Genomic DNA, 19,021 nt, shown 5'->3' on the forward strand with positions numbered 1-19,021 from the left:
ATCAGAGTGTGTCCTTTGACACAGTAAACGTATACAACATGCATTTTTATCCTGCCTACCCCCCAACACTGGACCTTAAAGATCAAGTCACTCACTAAATGTTTGATTTACTTTGTGTGGCTGCTTCCTCAAAAGTGATCCTTTGTCCAGTTTATAGCCTGAGCCTAAATCACTGAAACAATCTGATTGTCAAGTCAGAATTACACCACATGAATGACATATCAACGGTTCATAATTAGGGCTGGGTAACAGTGTTTGGCTAATGAAACAATGCTGGTCTTTATGATAACAGTTAAACGGGACCCCATATGAATGCACCCACTGAACTTAATACATGTTAGATTTTAAAATACTTATACTGCAGGTTATATTTTGACTTTACTTTCAGGTTTTACCCAGCCCTAGTTATTTTCTGATTCCGCTCGAATAGATGTTGTTAAGCCAATGTTTTCCCCATGAGTGCTAGGTAAGGAGGCTGGAATTAGTGGATGTCTGTGGTATGAAGCAACAAGTCAACAGCACTGTCATCCAGAGGGAAAATGGCCGTGATGGGGGATGTAAACAGAATGTACACTTAACACGTATCATGCAGTAATGTGGTTGGTATGTTGTCCACATAATCTAAACTCTAAACCCTTTAGAGTAGCGAAGTTGCATCTCAGTGTTAGTGTTATGAAAAAATGTGGAGCGCACTGAAGGTTTGACCTCCACACCATGCCTTAGTATGTTCCATGCAACCTTGTCTCCAGTTTCCCACACGACTACTACACTGATGGCTCCTCTTGAACGTATTTTCTGAGCCGAAAATTACTTTTTGTACATTTTAGAGAGGTTGTTTCACCCATCCTCTTCCAAGTAAAAACAATATTACTACTATGTCAAAAACAAGTAAAACTGTGAGAAAATACATTCAATATGTGGGAAAATATTTTTGGGAGACAAGGTTAGTTTCAAGAAAGGACTAAAATTATACCACGGCCAGTGACTGTAACTTGATTCTGATCAGTTGACTGATGCCTGGTGGCTTTTACTAAACACGGGTGATTTTAATTTAGCCCAGCTTTATTTTTGGCCGTGGTATAAGCATGAAGATGCACTCTAAGGCTTTTATTATTTGATATGGAATGAATTCTGAGATTTAAAAAAAAAAACCTGGATAAAAAGCTGCAGGGTTCCTCCACTTCTTCCATTGTACTCATATATTAGGACACCACATTGTGCTTTATCACTTACTATCGAGTAGCAGGAATGTTTGTGGGGGAAAAAAATCGGACGGTGAGGATTCTAAAAGTAAAGCTCACATTATTGAAGATTTCAACATTTCTAACATTTTGGATTCAACGGGACTAAGCATTTTACACAAGATAACTCCGCTAAGTCAGTAGAAGATTAGATACTGTAAATCTCCCACCATTGTATACATAAAGAAATAAAAAAAAAACACTGAGTGAATATGATGCATGACAGTGTAATTGTTATATTACCCAAGAGCCATGGTTTTTCAGGGAAATTGGACTAATATTTAAAAGAATAAGCAGTGGAAACTTGATTTTGCATCACATCACAACCAATGTCTAAATTGAAATGGCTCTTGATTGGAATAAGGTTTACTACCCCTGCTTTATTTTTATACTTATTTAATACCCACTGCCATATCAAACTAAAGGAAGGATAAAAGAATGTAGACTGTGTGCACACAAGTGTGAGTGTGGACTGCTCATTCTGTTGGATAACAACACATTTACACACTTAAATTGGTCAGGGCCACACTCCGATGTGTTCGGTCCACCTGCTGGCTGTGGCAGTTGTGGGCAGCTCAGCAGGACGGTGGAGCTTAATTCACGCCAACATGGCTGAAAGCGTCCACAGAATGGAACTCTGTACTGACTCAAAGGGATGATTGTCAGGATCAAGTAATGTTTGTCAAGTCAGAGTGGTTAAGTCAGCATTAGGAAGAGTAGTGTTGGAAATAAAGGGACACTTGTTATTCTTTTCAGTTGTTGACTCGAGAGAGACTAAAGGGTAGATCCAACATTTCCAAATCCTTCTTAAAAACTGTGATCCACACAGGTCATTGTTCTGCAGATTTAGCTGGACTTGCTTGAAGGATCTTTTCAGCTTTCCAAATGAGAAATGAAACATGTTCATATCTCAAGTGAGCTCAGTGTCCTTCATACAAAACTTTCTTTAAACAATATCCAAAAGCCAAAGAGAGGCTAGAAAATAATCTATCCTTTAACTCCAGGGTTAGTTATGGAAATGATAATGGCTACCATTAAACATTGGAATATACTGTGAGACGCTGTGTCTCTCTTGGGTTACTCATCAGCTAAAGCGAGTATGGTAACATTAATTATGAAATATTTATTGCACAATCATTAACTCATTATTGCTACTCTCCTTTACCATCTAAGCTGTTTTTAAAGGACAAGTGTGACATGATTGCACTGCAAATCTTAATTCTTGCATATTGAGGTAATCTCTTTATTCACCCCCCGCCCCCCAAGTCCTGTAAAACTTCTTTAAAATGTCTTCTCCATTCTGAGATTCAGAATGATATGAAAAACACCTTTATAATGTCACTTTATCGTCTAAAGTTGATGTGCCCTTGATGAGCAGTGCATCAGGGAAGTTGTGATAGGGGTCATGGTTACAGGTTAGACATTATAACATCACCTGGATCCTTCAGTTTGTTCTCAGATTCCTCCACTAAGAGTGTAATTAAATATAAAATAATAAAAAAAGGATGGGTAGCAGGGATGGACAGAAGGTAGAGAAAGGTGGGAAAGAATCAGGTATAGGGTGTGAGAGAAGAGATCATTCAGTACAGCTAGTATGAGCAGAGGAGAAACAGGAGTCAGAAAAAAATATGACGGTTAGATTTTCTTTAGTATTAAAACCATTGTTGCATATCTGAGCAGAGGTTACTCCATTAGAGCGTTAAATACTTCAGAAAAAAACTGAAAATAGTCATTTTACCTGAAATCTACTCCAAAAAAAGCATACACAACTATCAAAATAATAAATACAAGGATCTAATGTTTAATGCATTTCAAATGCAAGAGGTGTGTGTGACCTGGGTACAGAAATGTTTCACTCACAAGACTGAGAACCAAAGGAAACTTTCTGCAGGATGTGGGCGCCCTATTTATATGTACCATGGTCATTTAAACATTTAAGAGAATTTTTCACACGAGCAAAGTAAAAATGCATTCAAGTCACAGGCACACAAAGGACAGGTGTTTCAATCATGACAGACAACATTTTCAAAAAATATTGGAATACGGTTTGAGTGCTTTATGAGGCAAATTGAAAACTATAGCAAGTGCATTTTACAGACTTAAACACCACATACAAACAAACTGATACACGACAGAGACGTGAGGCTTCTTATAGTGGTTGGATGTGCTGGTTGTAAGAAAAAAAAAGTCAAAGTGCTGAGGAAGGCAGGGTAGGGGGAAGCTGGGGAATGAGGAAGGTACTCACGAATGGTTAAATCCATCACTTGAGACGCCAAGCAGAAGACAGGATGCTCATACATCTCTCTCTTTTTCCCTAGAGAGAAAGAGGGTGGATACCGAGGCATGCGAGAGGCCAGGGTCAGAGTGGATGAGCACAGAGGTCGCTAGGGTTTGACTGATATGAAGTTTTCCAAAGGTCGAAACCTGTACTCTCTGTGTTGAAAATCAATATCGCTCAGTTTCCCCAAAATGAATGCAATGAGAAGAAAAGTTGTGTCAAAGGTGCCATGTGTATTTTTTAAATTTAATATTAGCTATGAAGGGACGTTGGTACAATGGAGTAATCAAATAACTTGAAATACACACATTACGTGCGAGTAAGGGTCAATGAAGCAAAGAGCTGACAGTGTGTAGTTCAGCAGAGGGCAGCACAAACCTACCGAAATTAACAATTAACGATGCTTAATGGTGTGAAGACTGGAGTGAGAGGTAGCCATCGGAGGTTAGCAGAGCAGTATGTTTTAATGTTGTGATATCTATATAGCATTGTTTTCTGAAAAAAAAAACAATGGCTAAATGCATAAATGTGCATAGCAAAGCATTGGAGCCACACTGCAGTTTGGCAACAATAAAGTAGGGTCCAAAATTAGCACCCACCAAATGAATTTGACTCACTCCACTCCTCTACGTTTCATCATTTCAATACATGACTGAGAGGTGATTGAGAGTTTGTTAATTCTTTGACATACTCCCACTGTCTACTGTCATATATAACAAATCTGATGAAGCCTCTTCCAGCAGTTTCAATGCAAGCTGCCTTCATAAAGTTCAGTTTTCTACTTTATTCTGTGTTTAGTTACTGTTTACAATGATGTCCATACATTTGAGAAGAAACTGTGCCGTTTTGGCTGCTCAAACAGTAGTGATTAATTCAATTTTACAAAAATACCTACTGTCACATACACAAGGCTTTACTTCATGGCCAATAAACTCTGGTCTAGTTTCAGTTCCCTGGTACTTAATGATAACCTTGTTCTGCATAGACTTTAAAGGGAACTGTCAGGATGGGAGCCCTGATGCAAGAATTTTACTTGAATATTATGTATATTTGGCTATTACTGAATGGGAAAGATTTGCAGTATTTTATATATATATATATACAGATACCATTTAAAAAGCTCCAAACTGATAGATAGTTGTGTTTGTTAAATGTTGTTAAAAAGTATTCAACCAATCAAAATTATACACAAAGCACCTTTGGATAATGTTGATCGTCCATGTCAATAATTTCCAAAGATAGACCATATTAATAAAACAACTTATCAGTCAAACCTTAGAGTTTACAGTTTTAAGGTTGTTGTAGGTGGGTAGAGGGACAGATATCTGAGATTTGCAAGTCAACAGAATGAGCAATGTGGCATCACCCTGTTTCTGTGACTGATAGATACCATAGTACAGGCAAGACTGTATCCATGCATGTGTGTCTGGGGTTCAGAACTCAGGGACTGTCATTGAAATAACATTTCTTTCCAAGCAAAATTAAAATCTGAAATCATTTCCCTTAGGTCAAGAAGCCCACCAAAAATGAAGGGATGGGATTTTAGAATCACAACTGAGAAACTAAGGCTTATCATCCTTAGTGTCTTCAGCGAGGTGATGGTTTATTTACAGACATCTCCTTAAATTGTCAATTTCAAGAATTTTTATTTTTACACATTTTCGATGTGCTTGTTCGCACTATTTTATTAATTTCATTGTGTATTAGCCTAATAGGTAACCTCTCTGGCTGACTGTAGGTAAATGTCTACACCAAATTACTATATCAAATTAATTTAAAACCCTAAAAAATAACATTTAGGGTGTATAATTAGTCAAAATATTATACATATTATATTGGTCCTTGAAAAACAGGCTGGTATATACTGTATGTTTTAACCAGGTGGTGAGCATACATCCATACAGTATGTGATATATGTACAGTATATCTCCTCACAGCAAGAGGCTTTCCTCTGACAGGGTATAGTTTAAGTGGGGAGTCCAAAATGGCCAAAAAGATGTGAATGTGGACACCCTGCCCACTGTGGTTCTCCCTGTTTGTGAATTCACAGGTCTGTGGGGTCAGGATGATGTGGTAGATTCATGGGCATACGGCCTAGTAACCTGAAACTAGCTGGAGAGGATATAGTTCCCTGCAATCTACTGGATTCTCCATGGTGTCCTGGCCTCACTCTCCGTGGTGGGATGAGAATCACCTAAATTTATGTGTCGTCCATTGAGGAGCTGGACTCCTAAACCCCTGAACCAGGCTCATCCAAAAATGCTGCCCAGAGTGCTATTTGTTAGATAGTTTTGAATGTCATTTATGTTATACTTAAATATTTTTATGTGACATTTAATATTTTTAAGGGACATTTCTCGATCTAACTTAACATAATACATTATCCAGAATAAGTTATATAAATATTGTCCAAATAAGATGTCTGCAAAATGTTCATGATGTTTAAAAAAAAAAAAAAAAAACATGCAACAGGGAAAATAAAATAAATTGAACTGCTACAAGGGCCAGTCCCTTCATGTCTTGTCTATTGGCCTTTCTGTTTTCAGCCAGCAGCTAATGAGAAGCAGCAAAAGCCAATAGACAGGGAACAGAGAAGGGTGAGTATGAAAGTCACCAGGGAGCAAAGAGGAGGAAGGCAGACAAAAGGAAAAAGAAGGACCATCACTTCAGCTAAAAGGCAGACCAAAGTGGGAAACAGAGGCAGTTTGTAGGTCTCAGCTGAAAGAGAAGCTATAAAGCTATAGGCATGGAGTACAAAGTCAGCATAAAGACTGAGTTGAATGCATTTTTACTTACTGGAAAATTGTAACTAAATCAGCATATCAACAGCATTTCTCACATCAAACAACAACCATGCTATTAAGTGCACTTTAAAAAGTGGCGAGCAGCTCTTTATGTAGCTGTGAAGAAAAAACATCAGTTAGACATTGCACTGCAATAACAGGTATATAAAAGTAATCTGCGTCATTGTGCAGACCCTTATGTTCGCTGACATTAAGTGGATTTACTTTTCACCAATAGTCAATCCAAAAAGGAGGAAAGTATGTTTTTCATGTCTATAAGTCCCACCTGAGCATGGTCAATTTATTTTATTTGTTTATTTCACCAGACGGAAGAAAATCTATCACTCCGTTCTCTCCACTATTCATCTATCTCCACTACAGTCATCTATAAGCGTTCTAACAAAACAACTGCCCCACTGAGTTCACAAGTCCTCTCAACACTGCTTTTAGAGTATCTCACACCTTAATTAATGTGTGAAAGAAAAGTCTACCTGACTCAGCAGGTAAAGCGCTGTCATAGGACAGTTGTAACACTACAAATTCAACCCACAGAGGTGACACAATAAAGTGGTAACTTACCTTCCAATTTGGCATATTCTGACAGGCGCTGGTAATTGACCAGAGCTGCCTGGTCCAGACATCTGTGGATGACAGCTTTGACGTCATCTTGTGGAACAGGTGTGACAATATCTCTCATCAGAACCTGAATGAATAGACAAAGTAATAGCAATTGTATCATGTCAAATGATGAGAAACGTCAGCATTTTTTTTACACAGCACCAGTAAAATTAATATTAGCTGGCAAAAACAATTGTAAATAATTTATGAACACAAGTATGGATCAATGCCAACATGTTTATTAGCTGTATTATTATTGAAAACAGAGTTAAATGTAGCTAAAATCCAGTGAGGTCACTCACCAGCTCATTAGAAAGCCAACATACAGAAACATACACCCATTCATGCTCGCATTCACATCTACACTAATAAAATAAAACACTTTAATTAGCCTAATCCCAGTCTGCATGGGTATCAGAGAAATCCCACACACAAGCCTTAACAAAGTTATGCTGTGACCTGTCATTTGTTATATAAAGTGCATACATTTAACCCATTAAGGCCTGAAGCGCCTGGAAAAAATGTCTCTAAAACCTGAGCTTCAATGGCTACTAAGTGACTGATTTCTCAGCCTTTGTAGCAGATATAGGAACACAATTCAAAAAGTATTTGAGAGCTTACAGCTGTGGCTTTCCTGTGAAATTTAGTTTATTCAGATACAAAAATGTAAAATTAAAGTGAATAACTATTTTCAATTTAAAAAAAAGTAAGAAAATAAAGTAATATCAACTTTGTGTCGGTGCCTTGAAGAACATGAACAGCATGTAATGACTGTAACAGTCTGCTTCACAAGTGACGGTGATAGTGCTTACAGCGCTGTGGCATCTGCAGGTAAATCCACTGTCACCCCTGGTGCGTGGTTGTAAACACTCCGTCGATTATGGTGGTATTTATCGTCATTATTGTCGTCTTCAAACATAATTATGTCTTAACCATAAATCCCGGTCGATTTGTTCAGCGCGTTCGAAATTATCGGCGATGACGTCATCGAAGACGAAACTCCTCAAAATCACTGCCTTCAGAAATCTCCCCACTGTCAAAGTCCTCCATGTTTGCACGAAGTAATTTCAAAACAATGTCGCGAGGAACCCTTATACCCCCTGAAAATTGACGTACCCGACTTACCGGTGTCTATGGTAGAATAAAACGCGCAGCCGCTCTCTCTGCGTCAATGGTAGAAGTGCGGCAATGCTTTCCCAGCATCAATGGGTTAAATCAGTAAAATGTAAGTGGCATCATTTATAATTGATTTTGAGGTGGTGTCAGTTTAAGGCCTGGATTAGAGTGTATCTGTATGTATCTGTCCAGCAGTAAAAATGAACTTACCCGTTCAAGCAAGGACAATGTGGCTTTCAGTGCTCCCTCTGGTCGTCCAAATGGAAAGCAGTACCTTTGGTAGCAGAAGAATAAACCTTAATTCAAACCCTAAGCAGCTGTGGCTAGGTACGAGTAAAGGACCTGGTTGTAATTTTACATCACCCCTACCTGAAGTGTGTGATCTGATTTTCCAAAAGCACACGTAGCCTCTCTTTGATCTCTTCGAAGCGCTCCTTCTCTTCCACCGTCACTGTGCCAATACCATCGGGCCTGAAAGACAAAATGCTAAAAAGTGAATGAAAGGGCCAACATTCTCCCCAGGTACTGTGTGTGAGTGTCATTGATGAAAAACAAATGTATTTCTCAAACCAATGTGACTTTTTGTAGGCATTATCCACATGGAAACAGAAAGTTCTGGAAACAGGTTTGTAATAAAGTTAAAAAAAGTAAATGAATATTTTTGCATGTCAGGGTTTGATATGCACTTAGAAACACAGGCAGAGTGACACAAATCAATGCCTCTCGTTGAAAACAATTCAAGAAATAGTTAAAGCCCCACACAATCCTATACAGATGCAACCAAACTCAAACAGTTGGATATTAGATAAAAGGTCATATGATGTTGATTGAAAAGCTTTCTTAAGTTTAGGAAAATCCAACCTGAGTCCACAGGATATTACAGACCAACACACACAAGTGGCACTGAAAAACATTCACACACAGTCTAATCTGTCAGACGTACTATACGTATATTCAATTAAATGAAGCATTAAGTACACCAAGTTATATTGTATATGGTGAAGACAGCAAATCAAGAGGTATTATTACATCACATTCTCCAAATTATTTCATTTCACAGATTGCAATTACAGCAGGTTTGTGCCAGATCAGATGTGTTTTGTATTTTTTATCATAAATTGTGCTGTGGCTAGATCAGGGTGGAGAGTGAGCAGATTGCCTGTGACAGAAAAGGCGCTGGAGTGGTCGCCATGACAGCATGATAAGAAGCAGGAGACACGACACTCTCACACCGTTATGATTAAGATTAGGGATAATGCTTTGTTTGGATGGTATGGATGAATGGTAGTCAACATGAGGTTTTTAGAACAATAGCTGCCAAACCTGTGTGTTGACCAGTGTTTGGTACCAGTTTGGTGAACAGCAACAATAATCTCACCCAGACTTTTATCACTTTTCCCCGACTAGTGAACAGACAGAGTATGCTGCCACCTGTGGGCCTACACTTATGGAGTTTTTGACTCAGCTTTGTCATTGCAAAGATTCATAGTAGAAAGCAACCTCACCTTTCACATTGTGAGAGAAAATGCAATCAGAAAATTTCACACTAATTAAGTCCCGCAGGGCTCTGTCCTTTTTTTCCTGCTAATCTAGACACATGTTGTTCTTTGGCAGCTTCCTCATGTTTGCTTGACCAGATAACCTCACAGCTCCAACAACAACAACTAGCAAATGAGCCATCATTGACGGACAAATGGCAAGTCTGTAACACTTCCATGTCTCCATATCAATGTAGCAGACATCTTCATCGAGGATGTGAGGTAGAATAGGATACATAACATGAAATCTACACTGAAAAATAATAAAATAATGTATTTGTGCACAAAATCAAACACAGTAATGTTAAAGTAATAATTACTTTAACATTACTGTGTTTGATTTTGGAACAGATTCCTCAACCAATTATTGGTTGAGGAATCTGTTCACCTAACCAAAAAACAATGTGTTAAAAAGTCTGGTTCCAATTCCTCTAAAAAAATTAATTATTGGTTGCATTAGTTTCAGTTGTGATTGCTTAACTGTAGCTTAACAAACTAACTCACATTGACTGACCTATGATGGATTTTTGACTTTTCATGGACCAAACATTTGCTAATTGAGACAATTATTCAAATAATAAATAGAAAATGAACATGTTCCAAATACAGTATTTGAGAAGCTGCAAGGGATTTGTTTTTTCTGAGAGAATAATGGCAAAGGATCACCATCAAGACTGAAAACAACATGTGGACATGTAAAGCTCAATGTGTAAATGCACAAACATCATTCTTTCAAAATGTAGATGCTGCACATGAGTTAAATCCTGACCCTGTAGAGGGCGATCCACCAATACCTCCAAGGCCAGCTGGCTATTAGGAGAGGGGGCAGAGGGTTTGAGGTGTGGCCGAACACTGCAGTGTCGGTAGCAGAAACATCCAGCCCTTCAAACATGCCAACCTGTCAACCTGTCATGCCTCGACCTGCAGGCACACTGGCTGGACTGACTCTGTTTGATGTCTGCTGATGTGGCTGTGTATAAGTATGGCACTTTTTTTATTATGATTATTGATGTGAATTTACATGGATAGATATTGCATTAGATAATAAACTGTGCTGAACAAAGCAGTGGCACCACTGAAGAACATATGAATGTCAGAATGTAAACAACACCACACATGAACAGAGAGCAGAGGACAACGAATGAGAATAAGGCCATCAACACGTATGCCCTGCCAGTGATCAGATACCCCTGCTGGAATAACAGGCCCAAAATCAGGGACAGAAGTCACAGGCATCAAGACAAGGAAGCTCATCCGAGGTTTTCATCCCAAACCCAGCATCCTGAGGCTGTACACTAAGCAGCATAGGAGTACACTAAGATCCAGGAGTACATCAGGAAGATGCCCTCTCCCAAAGATGAGCTACCCAGTAAAAACTTCAGACAACAGTGGATGAACCATTATAGAGGGCCCTATGTAGCCTGTACCCTTAGCTTAAAAATCCCAAGGTCAGATTGGAATGACAAGGATCCTGTGGGACATACAGATCTGGACTGAAAAACTGCCTATCCCATCTGACCATGTACTGTTTGGAGGAAGAAGAAGGCAGTGGTGATAGATGTAGCAATCCAAAGCAATACTAACAAGAAGAAAAAAACACGAGAAGCTAAAGAAATACCAAGCACTGAGAGAAAAGCTAGAAAAGATTATTGGGATTAAAGGCAGGCTGTTACCCACTAACTGGGAGAGTGGAACACCTAACTGAAAACAGTTAGATGTTCAGCCCCATAGTGGAGAGTTTTGTTTTTCTAGATGCTCAAGTTTGCGATACAATACTGAACGACTCAGACTGAATCATATTATCTGGATTATTAATGAGGATAAGCTGACTTACCTCCTGGTTCCTGCAAAAATTGGGGACCAGAAGTCCTTTTTCTTCATGAACTCAATGATTTTGAGTTCTCTCTTAGCAGTTTGGGCGGGGAGTTCAGGGACACAAGGGAAAAGGGCCTGTTCGAGTTCGGCCTGAGATACTGGCCAATTTATCAACTCAAACACACGCTGACTAGATGTGGATGTGGGGAAGTGCAGGGTTTAGGCAACAGTGAGCAAAAGGTCATTAGGGGAAAGTGAAGAGGAAAAAAAGGTCAAAATAAGACAAGGAAAAAAGAACAAAAGAAAGTTAAAGTGAGCATGCAAACAACATGCAATTAAAAAAACAACCGACATGCAAAAAGAAACAACTTAAAACTCATTAAAAAGGGTGGGGCCACATATTGTATCACATCTATTCGCATACAGTATATGTTCACTGATCAGTGGTTGTCACATACATAGACAGAATGCACCCTGCAGTTTGATTTTTACCTGTTTCCATGGACATGAGAGGCACAGAACGCAAAGCTGTAATGCAGCAGGGTGGGGTCGATCATGGCTCCGTTCTCCGCCCTCTCCAGCAGATCGCTCAGGTAACATAGATGGCGATGGCACCCTCGAACCCCATAGCGAGCGCAGTACTCGTCCATGACGAACACCTGGCCAGGACTGAACCAACCCTGTGGGCAACACAGAAGACCACTGCCATGTTAGTGTACTAAAGTACAGGTTGACTGAGATTTTCGATGGTAGATCTTAAGAAATCAGTACAGCTGACGGCCAATATAGGTGTTTTGCCGGTTCAATTTGGTACTGTACAGTATGAATTTCTTGTGTTTTTCCAGTAGAAATAGCACCACAATAAACCAGCCCCAACCATTCCAATCTTTGGAACAATTCCCTTAGGGTACCAGAGTGAAATGGTATGGTATGGTCAGGGTGGCGCCGTGCTGCTGGACCACAGTCCACACATCAAGTAAAGGTACTGTTTCTCAGTCTAAATGAAAACCATACCATACTGTACCAAACCGAACCATACCATGATGGAAACACAGCCTATGTGAAACCAATTTTCTTTCGTCCAATTACATGGTGACATTCTCTAATTTTCTTTCTCACCATTAGGAGAGGAGCACAAGTATGTTTAATCTGTATCGTGTTAGAGATAAGAATGAAGTTTGTATTGTTCCTGAGGTTTCCTAGGGATCAGTGAATGCTTCCGGACGTGCCACACCCAGTTTGACAGTTGCACAGATATACACTATTTCCTCACCAGGCAAGAGTAGGAGTCGTTGAGCCTGTGGTCCAGGGTGAGTCGCTGTACAAGCTCAAAGAGCGAGGCGTGGTCAAAGTTACAGGGGTTGGCTGAAATAAACTCATCCATGCCGTGCTTCTGGGCCCGATCAGCATCTAAACACACCCATTTACCAGTCCAACGAGGATACAGACAGGAAGAATGACGCACATGTCAAATGTCATGTCAATGTGTTGAAAATCAATAACAATGGTCAACTTGAGCACAGAGCACATTTCTATAACACAAGTGTTATTAAAAAAATTATCTCAAAGTATTAGTTGGTTACTCAGTCGGGTTTATGACAAATGACTCCATTATGATCCCTTCATACTGTTTGTCAGGAATGACTCAAGGTGAAGTAAAAATAGACTTTCAGGAAGTGATTGTGATTCCAGGTCTACTTTTCAACAACAACAAAAAAACACTGAACATATTACATTTGTACAAATAAACTTGGTTGATGGTGAATCCAGGGTCAGTAACATTAGGTTTGCTTTGCCCAGTCGATAAGCTTGTCTCACTAATGGTTTGTTTTCATACGTTACCATGGTTTTAGTTTTAACACCACTCAACACATGCATTTATAGTGCTCTTCCTATCACACCACTCTTGTACCCGGTAACAATTTAGGTTTACGCGTCTTGATGGCATATCACCGTGTAGACTAGACGACCCAGCGATCGAACCCGCAACCTTCCCTGACGACTGACTTTTCCCTCCGAACCATAGCTGCTTAGTCTATGTCCATGGTGTCACTTTAAACAAGGACACTAAAACTAACGATTCTCCTCTTATTGGCCAGTGGATTCTTGGTATAACATACATGATAACATAAGGTGTCTGTTTGATCAATGTTGGCCCATTATTTAAAACAACACAAACTATCGAGTGTGACTGTCTTGTCTGTCCCGTCACTCAGCACAAAATGGGACAGATGAGAATTAAGAGTATACAGAACTACACAGGAATCAAGAGATTTGTCAGCAGTCGTCCTCTTCACTGCCCAGTGAGGGCACCCCAGCTGTCAATCAACAACCAAACCAAAGAGCCAGATGCTGGGAGCTGATTGTGTCCCCTCAACAAGTCCAACCCCCCCCAAAAAAAAAAAATCTAAAAAGGTGACATTGTGGTGGCCCTATGGTCTGTGGCTGGTGCCCTGTCAGGTCTCTTTGATGTGAGTGGGCAGGAGTGGAGGCGGGAGGACTGGACAGTAACATGCTGTGACATTAGTCACCCCAGTCCGTCTGGGCAGAGGAAGGACTGACCTGACAGTGATTGATGGCTGCTATTCATTTATAGATCCAACGGAATAGGAACCAGGAGGCAGTGGACACACTGCTGGTCCTGGGTTTGATGGTCAAAACCTACTGGGGCTATGGAGCACATGAGTTATGGTTTATTGTGGACTGACCAGGAGACACTTGGAGAGCTGTCTGTCAGTGCACTTCTGAGGGTTGTCATAAGTTTCCTCAACACTTAACCTCTCTCTCCAACACACTACCTTTCCCATTTTTGTCATGAGGATAACGTTTTAATATGAGTTTCAAGGTCCACAGTGTAACATGTAGGAGGGTTTATTGGCAAATATGTAATATTCTTACTACCCATAATTATGCTTGTATGAGTCTATAATGGCTTTAAATGCTTTAAAAATTGCTTTCTGTATATATATATATATATATATGAGTATATACTTTAGGCAAAGATCTTGCTTTGGAGGCTACCCTCTTGTTCCTTCTTGTTTTTACAGCAGCCTGAATAGACAAACTGGCCGCAGCATGCATTTTGTGTTTTGGAGTGAGAGCCTAAAACAAAGCAAACAAGGAAGACAATCATCCTTAACTTAACCTTTAATCTGTGCTAAAATCATGCTGTGGTGAATTGAAGTGTTTATGTAAAAACTGGGGCAAGCAACTCAAGCATTAGTCAATAAGTGGAAACAACATCTGGTCTCAGAACAACATTCTGTCCAATATCTGATCAAGTGTCAGCCCACCACGATGTCACCCACTGGTTTGAGAAAACCCATTTTAAAGCCTCTACTTTGGTATTTTCACATTTGGCCAACACAAGTAGGGTGTGCAGCTTAGGAAGTCACATGTATCTGACAAAAAAGCTTAACGGATATGGAGAAGTAGTATTTTCACACTGAGCTACTAAATGTGATATGATTTTGGGGAATATGTGATGTATGTTCACCTACACAGTATATGCAGGCAATGCTACAGCTTTGTTCATCAGAACACACAACTAAAGTACCAGATGCAGTTCACATTTTTGGGAAGCTTTTATAATTTTCAGGTTTTCCAATTAAGCTTCAAAATATGTAAGAAAAAATAAATTGTGATCACTTTTAAAAGGCAGTCAGTCAGGCACAGGGCATAATGGAGTATTGGCACCGAGGCAGAAAGAAATCAAAGCATGTTGATTAGAAAGGGATTAGAGAGTTCTGGTGAATTTTAATTAATGTTCTGAAATTAAATTGGTCCAAGGTGTTCTTAGGTTTGGGAACGGCTGCTGTATAAAAAAAAAAGAAACATGATTAAGGATTTATTTTTTTAAAAGAAGGAGAGCCAGAAGGAGATGTGACATATATTGAAAACTGAAAAAAATAAATGCAGCATAATGTCACTCAACCTACTGTATGTCTATTAAAAGGTTGCAAAGCACTACATGTCAAAACAAGATCAACTCTTTATGTTTTAATGGGGTCTATTTTGATGTTGGTCGGACATGAGCGTGTGAGTGGGTGGATAGGTGAGGGGGGACATGATGTTATATTTTTCCGTGCGCTGATCCAGGTGTGAACCGTCAAGTAGTTATTTGGTAACATTGACTGATTGCTGCCTGATTTAATTGTGCAGCAACCACACTGTATTATTCATGAACTGGCACTTTTAACTTGGTAATTACCAGCTGCTGGGACTCAGTGGGATTTCTGTGGTTGTGTCAAAAACAGCTCACTCAGAAAAAATTCACTTACACGAATGCATTTATTTATTAGCCGTTTGATCGGCATGTATTTGTTGATTACTCTATTGTACACTTTCTGTGAAACAGATCACGCATTTCTTGCATTTTTGATACTTATACATTTTTTCCTCTTGTGTAATAAATAAGTGTCTTTAAGTATCACTGAGACATATTCATCTGTCAATCCAGGTGAAATGACAGATGAATGCAGCTGAATCCAGCTGTTTCTTTGTGTGTGTGTGTGTGTGTGTTTGCCTGCGTGTCTGAATCCCCACTTGTTTTGCAGTTATTTATACAGTTACAGGAACTACAGGAATTACAAAACATACACTTTTAAATATTAAAACTTTTTTTACTATTATTACTATTTATTTTTATAAACTATTTATTAATGCATTAATTAATTAATTAATGCATTAATAAATGTATTTATTTAACACATTAAACAGGTAGTATAAACGATTCTAAGGACTGTACTTTCATCTATAAGCTACTTGTGCTACTTGCACAGAACTCAGGGCAGATTTAATAGACTTTGGGGATTCATGGGGTCCATATTGAACAGGAACAAGGCAAGTTAGGGGGTTTCTATGGTGTCATTGCAGTCTCCTGTAAAGTCAATCATATATTCAAATATATAATATACCATACAAATGCAGATATAAGCCATTAAGTTTGAAAAAATATGCTGACATCACTGACCTAAAGTCTATAACATGGATTTTAGACTTTTTTTCTCTCTGACTAGAACCATACAGTCGCCGCCTGGTGACAACTTTCACATTGGTTTCACTATCCAGCTCCTATTAATATTATTATAATACACAGTATTTGAATCTTTATTATCATATCATATCTCATCATATGTATCATATTATGTGTTTGACACATAGCAATTATGCAGCCAAAAGCACAGCCAAAGCAAATAATAAAAATTTAAGGAGTATGATATTAGAAATATAAGAAACTCAAAAGGACAATTATTAAAAATAAGCAGCAGTAGTGACAGACTGTATATATCTGTCCTCTTAGAGCAATAGCACACAGAAAGTTATTAAATGAGAAGGTGTGACAGACAACAAAGGGGGGGGGGGGAGAGAAAGAAAGTGGAGGAAAGCACTTACCCTTTAATCCAGCTACAAGATAGCAGGGTCAGGGTTTAGAAGAAGAAGAAGAAGAAGAAAAAAAAAAGGAAGAAGGAACAAATAGAGAAACATAAAGACACACAGCAAAGCCACCAACACTTTAACACTACAGCAGTTCTACAACAAAGAGCAAAGCAGCACATAGAGTAACAGTTGAAAACATATATAACCAGGAAGAAGACTAACAACATAATTGACTGATATGTAAGAAAATATGAAGACAACTGCACGGTAGGAGACTGAGTGAGACACTGAGCACAACAAAACTGTGACTGACGGACAGAAATATAGAAGTGAATTTTCTCAGGCTTCAAGAAGACAGATATCAATAAAAAACACAACATTAATTTGGGCTGCAATAAACAAGAATGTCTTAGACTAACTTCAAAGTGATAATTGCGTTTTCTTAAATGGTAGTAGTATAGTAGTATAAAGTACTGACACATCAGCTTCCCAGAGCACACCACCATTACTGAGAACCAGCTTGACACACGGACACTCACTCAACTTACAAGATGGCTGTCAGCAGGGACACGAGGAAAAATTGATTTTATTCACTTAAATCAACACAATGTAAGATTTCAACCTTGAAATAATGTCAACAGGGTGAATGGCACCACTGTCAGATCCTGAGCAGATCTGCATCACCCGTATTGGCAGTACGGAACTTAAGATAAATGAAAGACAAAGTGGATGTTGGAAGATGTTTTAGATCCAAGTAGTCTTAGATTTAATAGGTTAGCATTTTGTTCAGTGGCCAAAATAATTTTTGTTCCCTATGTAACTACTTGCAGTTCTCAGAAAGACAAACTGTGATTTAACAATGGCAGTGGATTTTGCAAAGTCTGTGCTGAAAATGTGTCAATACTTCATTTAACCACAATTCCAAAAACCTGAACATCCCAATAAATAATAGTGGTCACATCAAGGTGTCTGTTTGTGCCAGGACAGAGGCCTCCAAGCCAAGTTCAGGCTATATCCTGTTTGGGGAAAATCATGTTTCTGGTGTAAGAAGTACCGGAGATGAAAACTTACAGAACTGAGATATGGGTGCATCAAGCTGTGGTGCCGTGCCTCCCCTCGAGTTGAGTTTCTGGACCTGAGTTGGAGGAACTGGCTTGTGTGACTGGCCAGTGGCTCGGTACATGGCCTGCACCCAGAGAATCCGGTCCTGCTCATCATCGCTGGCAAAGATCACAGTGTCACCCTCTTTCACAGCGTTAAAGAAGGTCCGACCCCCGTCCAAACCTGAGCGATGGACATAGGAAGACTTTTGGTGTTAACGGGACTATTGAGACAGTTCACCTTAACTGTGGAAACTGTTCTGCATGATACGGCAATGTGAAGCGCTACTGTTACCTGGCTGAGGGTCAGTGTAGTCCACAGTGTAACCGTCCAGCTGGAGAAGCTCCACAGGCTCGGCCTTCTTCTCTCTGTAGCTGCACATGGCAAAGGTGTACTGACTCACCTGCACCAGTCACATAAAGAAGAAAGGATGAGTCATTACAAGAACATATAACATATTCTTTTAGGTCAGCTATAAACTATACCACCAACTGCTGCCTTACCAAAAATATAAAAATATACTCTAATATCATCCACAGAAAAAAAAAATCCACCCAGGCAGAAAGATGATTCCAGAGCTTACACTCAGTCTCCAAAGAGCAAACCAAACATCATCTAAGTAAGAGATGACTGAAATCTTTAGCATGACTTACAGACGGCATGTGAAATCACCACATGATCAATGAACAGCCATTCTAAAACTCAAGGAAGTTGTGGTCTGTTATAAATACACAATCTCTTCTGCTGTTTTTTTCATTTCTGATGGAGCTGAGCAAGTTCTAGTTCTGGTAATGAAATAACTGTATGAACCCATACTGGCTGTGGTTCTCACACTTCCTCCTGTGGTGGTAAGCGGTAGTTGCTCTGTTGCTAACTGTAGCCTGTCTGCTGCCACTGTAGCTGCCAGTCATACCAGCCTGTCACCACACATCACCAGCCCTGGCCAATCAGGCGCTGTCACCACCTCCACCGCTGCAAGTGGCAGCTCTCACTTTAGCTGCAGCTGCATCCTCTGTGTGTGTGTGTGTGTGTGTGTGTGTGTGTGTGTGTGTGTGTGTGTGTGTGTGTGTGTGTGTGTGTGTGTGTGTGTGTGTGTGTGTGTGTGTGTGTGTGTGTGTGTGTGTGTGTGTGTGTGTGTGTGTGTGTGTGTGT

General features: G+C 39.5%; 1 protein-coding gene across 2 annotated transcripts in view; it reads right to left on the reverse strand.

The window, feature by feature from the left end:
- The window catches only part of cadpsa (Ca2+-dependent activator protein for secretion a), a gene marked incomplete at both ends in the record, with an annotated part of 130,172 nt that overhangs the window by 39,117 nt on the left and 72,034 nt on the right, over positions 1-19,021 (reverse strand). The window contains 8 exons of one of the 2 annotated variants that reach the window (XM_083892287.1): positions 3,487-3,555; positions 6,882-7,005; positions 8,247-8,310; positions 8,406-8,507; positions 11,882-12,069; positions 12,663-12,799; positions 17,840-18,052; positions 18,164-18,272. In XM_083892287.1, coding sequence (XP_083748413.1) covers positions 3,487-3,555; positions 6,882-7,005; positions 8,247-8,310; positions 8,406-8,507; positions 11,882-12,069; positions 12,663-12,799; positions 17,840-18,052; positions 18,164-18,272 — 1,006 coding nt within the window. The remainder of the gene's footprint in view (positions 1-3,486; positions 3,556-6,881; positions 7,006-8,246; positions 8,311-8,405; positions 8,508-11,881; positions 12,070-12,662; positions 12,800-17,839; positions 18,053-18,163; positions 18,273-19,021) is intronic. The other variant, XM_083892288.1, reaches the window with a different exon arrangement.

This window comes from Microchirus variegatus (genome assembly GCF_963457635.1).
Source record: "Microchirus variegatus genome assembly, chromosome: 7".
Taxonomy (NCBI): domain Eukaryota; kingdom Metazoa; phylum Chordata; class Actinopteri; order Pleuronectiformes; family Soleidae; genus Microchirus; species Microchirus variegatus.